At 37.7% G+C, this 13721-nt stretch overlaps 1 protein-coding gene across 1 annotated transcript in view; it reads right to left on the bottom strand.

The window, feature by feature from the left end:
• Window positions 1-2099: 2099 nt before the first annotated feature.
• Window positions 2100-13721, bottom strand: part of RAB11FIP2 (RAB11 family interacting protein 2) — a 32692-nt gene continuing 21070 nt past the window's right edge. The window contains exons 4-5 of the mRNA XM_083505744.1: window positions 12908-12953; window positions 2100-6495 (exon numbers count right to left, since the gene is read on the bottom strand). Coding sequence (XP_083361870.1) covers window positions 6268-6495; window positions 12908-12953 — 274 coding nt within the window. The 3' untranslated portion in view covers window positions 2100-6267. The remainder of the gene's footprint in view (window positions 6496-12907; window positions 12954-13721) is intronic.

Below are 13721 nucleotides of genomic sequence, written 5' to 3'. Positions count from 1 at the left end.
ATCTGCTAAACTTCCTAACATTTGTCATTGTCTTGCACTGGAAATCAGAGCTCCACACGGATCTCTTCCTCCCACCCCACAACTGAGCTGAACTATATTTAAGATTTGTTTCAGGGTGTTGTCCGAACGGGGGATGCGGTTAAGCTGTCTCCTTAACCACAATCTGTAACACAATCTGCACTGAGCTACAGAATAGGAGGACTGGGGAGGAGTCACCCAGCAGCAACCCTCTTCCCGTGAGCCAGTGCACTTACGCTAATCCCTGAATTACCTTAACATTCAATGGGAACATGGGCATTCATTCTATTTGTAGTTGTCCTGTTTTTATTGTGGTTTTATTTCTTAGATGATTTATTTTATCATTTGTGTTTTTGCTGTCCAGAGCTCCTTTGGAAAGAAAGGTGGGATATCAATTTAATAATGAATGAGCAAAAACATTTCTTGTCTTCAGGCACTTTTTCAACTGAAATTTCCAGGCAGGATTAAAAAAAAAAAAAAAAAGGACAGAGATTTAGGCATGGAGGATGAGTTGTTGGGTACAATCCTGCTGATGGTTATCTACACTGGCTGCATGGGAAGCAGGTGCATTTCCAAGCACAATTTAAAGCACAGGTTACTATCCTGTTTTGAACCAGGTTTTCTAAAGGAATGCTTGCAAATGTACAAGTCTTCCTGGGCTTTAAGATCAGCTATAGATGTAACTACATTCCCATTCCCCCCCTCCCAAAATCTTTTCCAGAAGGTGCCCCAACCCACCCCTAAAGCTGATTTTGAGGGCACTTAGGGATCAGAGGTGGGGAAAATTCTATTCCATTAGCAGAATTCTGGGCAGAATGAGAGCACTGGATACCACCTTGTGGACCAAACCTTCCTGTGTTAAACAGATTAAGTCTGAAGGAGGCTCCTATGCATGTTTGCTTGAATGCAAGAAGCTTCCAAGTGATTGGGAACCTGCTTTATCAAGGCTCCTGATCACAAAAGGTTCTACTATTATTATTCTGCCCATGTTCAAGTGAATGTGGGAAGATAGCTCCCTTTGCATAAGAATGCCAAGGTGGGGTGGGTGTGAGGGGATGCTGGGGACAGCAACCCATATCTCCTACCTGGGTTAATTCTACAGCCCTGATAATTCAGAAAAACAGTCTGCGTTGACACCATCTGTACTTTTCTGCACTTAGTTTCCTTTCTGACTTCCTGGTTTACAATTCCTTCACCCTGACTGCGAATGAAAACATATGCCATAAATAAATGTGTTAGCCTTTAAGATGCCAGAAGACTTTTTCTTTGCTGGAGGACACTAACATGGGCAACTCTCCAGGAATATAAAGGTAAAAAGGTAAAGGACCCCTGGACAGTTAAGTCCAGTCAAAGGTGACTATGGGGTTGCAGCGCTCATCTTGTTTTTAGTCTGGGAGAGCTGGCATTTGTTCACAGACAGCTTTCCAGGTCATGTGGCCAGCATGACTAAACTGCTTCTGGCACAACGGGACACTGACGGAAACCAGAGCATGCGGGAATGGCATTTCCTCCACAGCGGTACCTATTTATCTACTTGCACTGCTATGCTTTCAAACTGCTAGGTTAGCAGGAGCTGGGACAGAACAACGGGAGCTCACCCTGATGTGGGGATTTGAACTGCTGATCTTCTGATTGGCAAGCCCAAGAGGCTCAATGGTTTAGACCACAGTGAATGTCTTGTGTTGGAAATCATGACATCAGAAAATGCAGGGCTGGTGTAGGCTACAGTTGAACTTACTACATCCATCACATTATTAATGCAACTGAAACACACACTGCAAGGAGCAACAGAAGACCTACTGCTTAAAATGAACTGAAATGACTTGCTTACTTCATGACTACTCTTTTTATTTTCTTACAAAATTGCTGCTTTTATCCATTTTTCAGGTTTATGATTGAGAAGCTAAGTACAAATACTACTCTCAAAATTCCCAGACAATTTATGCCACCCATTTGCATCACTGATCATCAAACTTGTATTAGTTAATTTTTCACAGTATGAATATTACAAACCTTGAAGTGGATTTTAAATCCTTGCTGCATTGAATGTTTTAGAATGAGCAGACAAATGGCTGTGGCTATGGAGTGCACAGTAGCATTTTATTGATGTCTGACATGCAACAATAACTGGAGTGAATCTCTAAAATTAAGATTACAATTTTGATCAAATAAAACATGTTCAAGTTTACAAAAGCAGTCAAAATGATAGTTCATGCATTTCATCATTCTATATATACAGGTGTCATATAAGATGTGACTTTTAATTTTGGAAAGGGAAAATGCGTACAAATGATTAGTCATTGCACAAAAACAAAGGAACCCTCTTTTATCCAAGACATGCACCTATCTTTTGTATAGTTGTTTAAGTCTCTAGTACAGCATCTTCTTGTACTAAATACATTTGCAACCAATTCAGAACAGAATGTGCTGTATTTGCTGCAGATTCCCGGAACATAGAAATGCTCTTCAGACATTACTCATGTGAAAAGGGACATATACAAATGAGTTGTGGGATGTGCATGTGGTCCCACCCCATTGCTGCACACAAATTTATCTGTACTGTAAGCATTGGAAGAGCAGTTTGTAAAGTCACACGAGGAGCCGCCATGAATAAAGAAGGTTCTCTGCTGCAGATGTCACAGCTGAGCTCCCGATAGCAGGTAACAACTGAAGAGGCCTATATTCTACAGGACTAAGTGATGGCCAACAATGCTGCTGGCAGAGGTACCTTAATTGATAGATATTAATCTGAGAATCCTCACCAAAGAAGTCAATCTGTTAAAGTCCTGTAACTGTTGCATAATACTGCTGGTAATGGTACCTAGATTTAGAGTCAATTTGGACACGCATAAATGGGGATGTCAGAATGCAAGTCATACTGCTGCACAACCTGCTTCTCCTGCTCAGCCCTTAGAACGCCTGGGAGAAAAATATTTTAACAGAACCCACAACAGACTTGTTCATCTATCAGTGCTGTAATCCTTCATTAGTTGCTTGGGAGCAAAGAATTTTGACACACAACAAACATATTTTAAAATACATACATGTTCAAATTCTTCCACTTCTACAGCTTTTAAGGACACACAGAGCTCAGCTTGTGGGGAAACCCTTAGCCTAAGTTACATTTTTAAAAAATATATAGTTGTAAATAATGTTCCACTGCAGCAGGAAATATATTTTAAGTTTCCTTTTTAATTGAGCGAAGAGCTTGGGGTGGGAGGTGGGAATAACGGTTCGTTAAAATGCTTAATTGAGGATATGACCCCATTCATAAAGCGCTCAAATACAAGGCAAGGTTTTAACAGCTGGAACATTACAACTAGCCCTTGATTTACAGCAAACAACAATAGATGTAGCTAAGCATAATCTATGAATAAGTCTACATTCATTGGAAAGTGGCAATCAAGTTGAACATAAACATTTAAAATACAGCAGTGAAAAGTAATATAACACTAAACATTCTTTCTGGTAGTAACTTTTCACTTGATAGCTACAACCCTAAGAATGGCCTTCATATACTTTACAAGAAATGCTAGCCATTCTGCTCTTAGGTGGTGCAACTTGAAAAGGAATAAAGTATGATTGCCAAAAAGCCCTTCATGCTAATTTTTCACAAGACAGAGAATAGAAGGATGGGTAAAATGCGGGCATTCCCAATACTGTCCATCTTGGTGATGAACTGTACGTGGCATGAAAGGGTGGGTTTTGAAGCTCCTAAAACAACTCAGCAGAAATTGCTTAATGCTACAGGTAAATAAAAAAATATTGGGGGCAGTGTTTTATTATAAAATGAATATTGTATATAGTTTAAATAGAAACATAGAATCTGAAGACATACAAATACTGGAGTGTGCTCTCACCAAAGTTATTCTCAGGCCAGAGTTGCCTTGCGAATTGCCGAGGTGGTACAGGAACAACCACCCTCCTTTCATAAGCAGCCTCTCCTAATTTCTGCTTATAGCTGAACCTTGGTCATTGCTCCTAGAAGCATATATTTGTACAGGACAGTCCTGTGCCTACCCTATAGTGTAGCTCAGAATTGCTCAGAGAATATGGATCAGTATTCAAAGTTATATTTCCAGTAGTCACTTTTTGTCACAAATTATGAAGAGGTTTTGTTGCTTATAAACACTGTATTTTTCTGTCTTAACAATAATAATTTTATGAATGTATTTGCCATTGTTTCTGATATTTGCACTTAAATATTGGAAATACAAAGGTGCTTGAATTCACTTATAGATCAGATTGAAAGCACACGACAACCCTTCACAAAATGTTAACTAAAGTTCTGTGTATGAGAAAAGCTCTATAGTCAAACAGTTTGATCTTTCACATTAAGATGCTAACAGAAGTAATTCGAAAGGTGATTGAAAATAAAAGAGTTAATAATTAACATGAGTTCAGAATTCTGTGGCTTATACTCTTCTGTTGTAGCTGAGGAATGCTCATTGAAGACACATAATGAACTTGCATATAATGGAAGTTCAAGTTAAACACCAGCGGCCCTGTAATTTCCAGTATCATGGATGGTAGTCATTCAGTATGGTACTTTGGATCTGCAAGCTTTAAGTGAGCAATGGAATTTTAAAATACATTCTGGTATAAATGATGATGGTAAAGCATCTGTTTCAAACACAGTAGTTAACCTTAAAACACAAAAATAGCTTAGAATATGTATCCTTTGGTATTCATCTAAAGTGAAAGTACACAGACTTACAGAAAAAGATCTTCATGTTCTTCTAAGACACAGTCCCAACATTTAGAGTTACTCATGTATTAGGAATGACAAAATTGCTATAGGAAAGTGGAAATGAATCTGTCCATGGCACAATATTCTGCTTAATGTGGCTGAGGATATTCAATAATAGAAACACTCCCCTTTCCATCATATTCTGATGACAGCTCTGCCCTATTATTTTAGTTAAAAGAATGTTTTGATCAAGGAAAGGTTCTTGACCGGGTAACAACAACAAAATAGAGCTATTTCAATTAGTATTCTTTATCAGTCTAAAAGGAGGGGGAAACCCTCTTTAGGTCTATATTTGAGAAATGTAGATTACAAGCAAGAAAAATGAAAATCTCAAAAGAAAAAGAAACCTTCTTAACACTTCATGTACCTTATGTTTAAACCTATATTTCACTTCATGTTAGCAAACATTCTGTTTAAGGTTTTGTATAAAGCAAATTAAAACAATGCAAAGTTTTTATTACTTGTATAGCAAACTATCTTTCTCTTCACGGCAGTGCTTCCCATTAGAATTGCATTTTGCTACTTTGCAACAGGCACACTATACACAAATGTCACCAAGTCAAGAGACATGCTTAACCAAATATATCTGTCACTCATAAGTGAAGGTCAATATTTGATTTGGACAAAGAATATAGTACTTAAGAAAAGAACAACAACTCCCCATTTTAAAAAGCACTCTCCTAGATTGGGAAACACAAGCGAGCACACAATTTCCATTTCCCAAATTTGGCAAAAGCCAAGGAAATATGTAAATGCTGACGTGTCCATCAGCATTATCTCCCATAATTCATATAAACTTTCAGAAAATGAGGTATTCATCCATCACTTTCCTATGCTTTCTTTACTTAATGCATATTTGCATGCCATGTCCTCATATTTAGTATCCATACCAATTTTAATAAATTGCTACTTGCCATTTCAAAAGCCCCTGACTCTTATTGGGCACAAATGCTTCAAATACATTCCGTCCAGGAACCATTGCTGTCAGCATCCTTATGTAAAAACACATGACACTTCCTCACTGATAATCCTCTACTGGTGATTCCTAGTCATAAAATGCTAACAATAAAATCTCACATCTTCAGATTTTCCTTCGTTTAGAGCTGCAAAACACATCCCGCTTGTGCGCATACACATAGACAGCATGCTGTAACATCAAAGAGACTGATTGAAGTGCAAAATAAATATTCAAGTATGTGTCTGGGATTGTGTAGCTCACAATTGTGTATACAAGTTACTACAAAATTTAAAAACAAAACAAAAGACGCCTGCATGTAAATGGTAAGAGGAATGTTTCATAGCAAATGGAATTTAAATCTTACTTTTCCAAAAAGCGTTATGCAGCTCGTGTGTGGGTTGCCAGTTTTGACAATACTAATCAGTATTTGGAGTAAAACTCTCTCAGGATGTAAAGAGTTAAAAAGGGAAGCGAAGATATCAAAACACTGAAATAAGCAGTCCACCTTATTGAAGAAATACCATCGGGTGTTGGCACTGGCTTAGCTTTTTGAAAATTTGCCAGCTCGCCGAGAAGGTTCATATGGCACTCGGAGAATACTAGGAGTTTCTTCCATTACTCGCACAAGAAGATTGTCAATATAGTCCTCAAGTTCACGAATATGGGTGTCCTTCTTCTTCAGTTGTTCTTTATGTTTCACTAATTCTTGTAAGACCTCTTCATGTGTAAGGTTACGATACCCTGCAGCAGCATCAAAAGGATTTGCATCCTAGAATAAAGAGAGGTGGGTTTTTTTGAGGGGGGACATTACAGAACTTCAAACATCACATTAATACCAGTACTAGTACTAGAAGAGAGGATGCGAATCGGAAACCACATATAGCAACTCCTTCCCCCTTTGACATAGTATCTGACTAGCACAATAACAGCCTATTTACATAAAGAGGAACAGAGAAAAGCAGCTGTGGTACCTTGAACAAGCTGTTTATCTGGTTCAGCTAAAGCATAGCTAGATGATTCATCAAGTCTATGTATACCTTGTAAAGGCATTTTTACAATGCTCAAAATTCATGCTGGCTTAAAAGTGTAATATGCCAAATTCTTTAAAAATGTGAAAAGTATAGTCAAATCTTGTCTAACCTAACTCCTCCACCCAGTCATTAAATACTGGACTGTAATACATCAGGCACTGATGCTGTGTAACTCTCATCTTCATGGAACATGAGGATAACACCCAGTGGGTCACAAACTTCATGAATTAGTGAGCAGTTTGCTGTAACAGAATCCCAGATTCTTAATACCTTACGAATCATTATACAAAGAAATGTTGAAAGAGCACCAGAATATAGGAATACTGTCTCACTAAAGTACATATCCTTTGCACCAAATGGACTGATGTGGACTAAGGACTTGATTCTTAGGCTACACCTACCATGTGGAGCCACTGGAGATATTTCTACTGGGTGGTCAGATCATCTGAGAATATTCACTACAGGGATCTCCCACTGTGTGTAGTACAAGCTTTACATGGTACTTTGTAACCCATGCTAGCATGAAAACTACATGTAAGTTATTTCAAGTGTTTGCCCGGTGTATTTCTGTGTGGTTTAATTGGAATAGGCTCTGATAGCCAGGACAACAACTGACAACACCACCTGTGCCAGCGCCCCCTGTGCTGTTTTTCAGTCAGTTCGCCATTACACAGGAAAACATGGGTTGAACCATTGGTTGACAATTCTCCTTTTTCTAACAATGACTATGTTATATAATGAAGTCAGTCTCAAACAACATCATTTCTGATTTGTGAGCATTTGCTTACATATAGTCTAATTCATTAAGCAATCACAGTCCCAGGAGAATATTGCAACCATCAGAATGATTTTGCTGATTAATTCTGGCAGCACTTCAGTAAGAAAGGAAAGAGAAGTTGCAGCAAAATATAAATACTGAGGAGTTTATAGTACACCAACTTTTCAAGCTCTCACTGTTGGTCTGTAGCAAAAGCAGGAGCAGATTGTAATTGAGATCTAAGGGAAACAGGCCTCCATCTGGGACCCACAGTATAGCATTATTAAGTGAACATTTCTCTGGAACATTTCCCACTTTCCTGGCAGAAGATGCTGCAAGGGAACCAGTCTATATTTGAAAAGAATCCAAAACGATTAAAATGGATAATAGATGTGGTTCAAAAACATTTCTTGGTTGCTTCCCAACAGTGAGATAATTCTTTTGCACTCTTGCTTTTTAATGAATCCAGGCTCTATTTTAAGACTTGTCTGCATCTATCACTTTCTATATTTAAATAGCAAGTTATGGATAATTCACATATGCACATACCACTGTTTGCTCAAAAACCTGTGGCTCAATGAGTGAACTGCCTCCTTTGAGAAGTATTGTATTCGTGGTTATGTCTGGTATGGTGATTTGTCTGCGATGACCATTCCACAAGTGCAAGTCATCATTTGAAGTTGCAAGTCATCAAATCACAAATATGTATAAAAATACTGCTGCCTTTTGAAAGCAGTTATATTAGTATCAGGAACACAAAATAGCGTTTTTTATTTAAAAGTATAACAGCCAGACTCATCAGCACTGTCAGACAAACAGAACTGGACAACAGTTCTACAAAAATTTGCCAGATTCCGTAGTTGCATCCCAAGCACTTTGGCAGATGGATGGCCAATGAAGAACTGACAACTGAAAAATCCCTGTTTAGCTGAAAGCTTGCTGAACCTTCTGAGTCCCAGCTAACCCCAATATCTCACCCCAATATATTTATCTATTGGCCTCTTTAAATCTGACCCCTTGCCCTAATCCTATGTGTGGAAGGGAGAGAAAACACATTCCTCTGTGCTTCATTTTTCCTTTCTTTTGGTAGCTCCTCTCTGCCACTTTACATGCCAAGCCTCATCTACCATGGGAATGTGGAGAACGGAATTGTGTAAACCAAGGCATATCCAAAAACTACTGTTTGAACTGCCTTTCTTTCACAACTCAACCTTTAGGAATGCAGCCAAGGATTTATGTAGCTTCTTAAGCCTTGTTTGTCTAATTACCCATTCTAGTCCTCCTGTGTCTGTGATACAAAAATCAGAGCACTTGGATTTAAGCAGATTTCAATGGGACTAAATAGTTTATGGATCAGGCTGCTTATGTTCTTTTTCCAGACTGCTTAATGTGTGTTGCAACGTTTGAACAAAGTAAGAAATATACTACAATTATGAGACAGCAGTTAGCTGGAAAGGAAGACCTATTAAAACTGACCTACGGGGCTGCTGATGTTGCATACAGAATTTTGAGCTAGCCTACAAAATAAAATTAGAAACTCACAAAACTGATGGGCAAATTTAATTGATTTACAGTCCAATCCTATACACGTCTACTGGGAAGGATTCTCCTCTGAGTTCAGTAACTTACTCCCAGGTAAGCATGTAGTGAAGCTGTGGGTGGGTGGAAATTTTTTAGGGGGAAATTGAAATATATGCAGTGCTTGTATGCCTATCAAATCTAAATATGTTTCACACTATGATGACACACATAATTCATAACTCAACATATACAATTGTACAATCTGATAAATTTATTATATTTTCAGTGCGATTCTATGGATGTTTATTCAGACTCACTCAGTTTAGTGGGGCTTAGCACTGCAGCCTTAGAAGTAAGCATAATGAAATGTCAGAGGCTGTGCTAAGAATTGTGGGGGTGGATCCCTGGAAAAAGCAAACATTTTCTCCGCCCCAAATTTCCTCAGACCTTGGTAATAACTTGGATAATAGCATAGAATTGAAGTATTTTAAAAAAATATAAAATTAGTGTGTAAAATATAGCTGATTAGAAAAGGCAAGCTAGTGAGCTAGTATAAATGTTACAAGTTAAAACATCAGTCAACTGTTAAATTTTTGAGCTCTTGATAATCACTGTAAGCAGAAGAATTTTTGACTGGTTTACACTTCAGCCAACTTTCCTTTATCAATTACCACAATTAAGAATATTTACATCTTGAGATAATATTTTGTAGATTAATGTGTTTAAGAGAAACTTACAATGTGGTAAGTTTTTGTCTTAAGGATTTGAATTCAAAGCCAATTCAGTATATTCATGCATAGTCATTTTATCTCTGCATTACAAATGAGGGGTTTGGATAATCAAAAATGTTTGTGTGTATGTACACAAACTAAAACCATGTTTGTAAACAAAAGTAATAAAATCTGACGTACTTCTAACCTACAAAAAAGCTAGTAGCAGTCATATAGTTTTTAATTATATAATATATCCCAGATGGTTCTGTGTGATGTATCTTTAAGATGTTCATTTATAAAACAGACCATATGATTATTTCAAGAAAAATGGTCATATGCATACAAGTGCCATAGCTATTGAAAACTACAATTTTAGTACTTCAAGTAAAATGAAAACATGTGTTCAATGACTGAGGACAAATCTTGCTGGAAAATAAATATTCTGCTGTAACTTTCTAAACAACAACAACAACAAAATCCCACAGACTATGATACCTATCATTCAGGAAAGAGCAAGGAAAAGGGTAAGATTTCAAATGTGTAAACATGTAGAGAAAGCCTTGATAACCAAATATTATTTGGGTACAAACTGATAGTCACAACTGCTGGGAAACGGAGAGATAAAATGACAACTTGGCATACTTTGATCATCTGTTTATTGTTCTAATGAGGAACTTTGCTTTGGGAATATCATCTAAACCACTTTCTCATCTCTTGTCCTACTTGCTTCATCTCCCTTTCAGTTCCTAATTAGGCTTTAAAGAGCTCTTGGTGCCCTTTCAACTGGCTATTGCTCCTGTTTAAACACTGTTCATTCAAAGACAGGTGTTGGCATCACCAGAGCACAAGGCATATAAACTTAATTACCAAACACCACTTCCAAGGGAATAAAAGAAATAATTCATTGGAGGAACGTCATTTAAATTACTTCAAACTACTTACAGAATAATCTTACAACATTTGAATTTTTACAATAGTTATGTTTCAAACTTACTATATAAAAACATACTCTAACTGTATTTTGCCCAAAATGAACTGGGCATCAGCATTGCAAGTAACAAAGGTTAGCTCATTCCTAGAGAGGAACAAGTCCCAAACTGGATTATTTTATCACCTTTAATTTCTCTAAGGAAAACTAATTGCTTTCTTAAAAAAAATTCATTCGCTAGCAATTTATTGCATAATGTTGGCTGTTATCATTAAAATACACAGAAGCCAATTAAGCATTTTCCAGACAATATACTGAAAATCATCTCTAAGGCTGCAATCCTACACACACCTACTGGCAGTTAAGTGTCAGCCACAAATGAATTCAGTGAGTGATATTAGTCATACTCAGAGTAGACCCATTTTAAATAATTGATTTCAATGGGTATACATTGTATGTGACTAATGTTGGATATTAAATATATATATATGTAAGATATGCCTATGGACTTAAGTTATGACTAAATTTCACTAGAATGCACCCCAAAACAAGTTAAAACATTTTTTATAAAAATATTACCTAACTCATAGAATAGGCTTGAGCACTAGTATATTTCTAAAGCAATGGGAAGGTTTTTGTTTTGTTTTGTTTTTATTCTCACCACATTAGCTATTCTCCTGAATTTTCAGGGTCAGCTGAATATTCCAAACAAAAACAGATTACACTTTGTGAGCATTTTTAATCATCATGAGAGTTCATTTGTTATTTGTATTAGCGATCTTGATATATTTACTCATCAACTTAGCACACTCACTTTGTTAAATCCTCCTAAAACATCTCATAAAGATTCACAGGATTTGGAATTGTGAAAGACTAGTTGAGTTCATTGTCTTCCAGTAAATCTGTTCCTTAAGAGTGTGTATTCCACTGAGCAGACTGAATAAAGACTATTGCTGCAGCTAATTTATTAACCATAACACCATTATGGTACTGCATGCTGACTGCTCTGGTTGTCTCAGTTAACATGACTAAGAGACTGGAACAACTTCCCTGCAAGGAAAAGCTGAAGAAGAGATGAGGCTGTCCATTCTAGAAAAGGGAAGAGGGACATGGTAACTGCTCTTAAAATTATGGATAAAGGATTTTATTTTTCTTTCATGTAAGGAATGCTCACCTGCTAAGAGGGGAAGTGGGGTTATGTTGGTGAGCACACCAGCAAACCAGTCAAACGCACTGCCGGCTGCATGTTAAGCAAGTATGTGAAGAATCCCTACATGAATTCCAAAAGACATGTGTACAACTCCTCTACATAAAGCTGGATCCTAGGTCAGTCATGATTCCACCCTCCACTTCACATGAGGAGGAGCTCTACACATGTATGTCAGAATAAAAGGAGAGCACATTCTTACAACAGGTGGTGGTGGTGGTGGTGGTGTGTGTGTGTGTGTGTGTGTGTAGTCGGTGCAGCAAATTGATGCTCCATTTGCTAGAACTCTTCATAACAACCACAGAACTAAAGATCACCACGTTACATTGATTGGCAGCCAGTTTAGGACAGACAAAAACATTTATATAATATAAATAAATATGCCATTATCATAATCTACTTATGTAGATCTATGGTGTGATCACACTTGAAAACTGTGTTCCATTCTAGCAGCTGCATTAAAAAAAAAAGATGTAGAGTTGGAAAGGTTGTATGGAGCAAGACAAACCAAGAGACAGTATGCCTTTGAATGCCAATTGCTGGGATGGGACTCATGAACAGGAGTGCGCTATTGCGCTAATGTCCTTTTTCTGGGCTTCTTATAGGCATCTGATTTGCTGCTGGGAGAACAGAACGCTGGACTTTGATGACCCAGCAGGGTTATGTTCTTATATAATTAACTGAAACTCACTACCACACTAGCTTTGATGGTGGTTGCTAAATTGAGTCCACATGTTCAGAGGCAGTAGACCCGCAAATATCAGGTGTTGGGATGAACAACAATGAAAGACTGCCTTGCTTATGAGCTTCTTAGAAGCATCTGGCTAGACACAGTTAGATGCAAAATGCTGGACATGCAACACCCTTGGGCCTAATTCAGTAAGGTAATTCTTATGTTTATATATATAATACAGCAAAGTAAATATTTATGACACACTTAAATAGGGTTAAATAAAATTTACCCTGTTTTATTTTAAAACAACTCTCAGACATCAAGTGGAGTATTGATTAAGCAGTAACTTACCACAGTTTTCCTGAGGTCTTCGATATGCGCAGGATTCACATTAAAACTATGGAAGCAAACAAAATTGTATAATAAATTCCTTTTTCCTCTTTCCTTTGTTCATATACAGGTAGAACAGAGTCACCTTCAATTCCCACCGGCAGCCTTATCACCCACAAAATAATAACATATAATGTTACAATCAGGTTTGCCCCATCATTTTCACTGAGGAAGTCTTTATTCATTACAATCATACACGGAGACTGAAGGAAGGCAGAAGTGTGTTAGTTAGTTAAAATGCTAGTGAAAGTCACATGTAATCCAGGTGTTAACTTAGAGACCCAGTGGTGGGTGTACCATTTTGTGATCCCTCCTCCAAACTCAGTGACCCCGCCTGCCACATTTGCAAATTATTGTTGTTTGCAAGGCACTAAGTAATGACTTGCTACTGTTAAATGGCAAATACGTCCAAAACAAAACATCAATTGTCCATGATTCGATCCTGCAAAAGGAAGCTGGCACAATTTATATTACTGAGATCTGTGCGGAAGAGCTAGGACTAAATTTCTCCTAACTGTGCCTGATAAGTAGGGGGATTGGTTTGCTACAATCTATAAAGATTTGATCTCCCATTCCAGACTTGACAGTCAGGACTGAGGACTCTGTTAGAGTACCATCCACCACATTGCCCAATAGTTTCCCTGCATGAGCTGACAGAGGTGGCATGTATCTGGTTTGGTGTTGAGGACTCCCATGATGCAGACTCTGAAGGACTTCAACATCCTTGCCAAAGCTACCTTCACAGTCACCACGACAACCATGGGGCAGTCCCAGT

Source organism: Podarcis liolepis (assembly GCF_965112155.1).
Source record: "Podarcis liolepis genome assembly, chromosome: 5".
In the NCBI taxonomy this organism is placed as follows: Eukaryota; Metazoa; Chordata; class Lepidosauria; order Squamata; family Lacertidae; genus Podarcis; species Podarcis liolepis.
The sequence above is the reverse complement of the archived record's forward strand: the minus strand, read 5'-3'. Positions and strand labels throughout refer to the sequence as shown.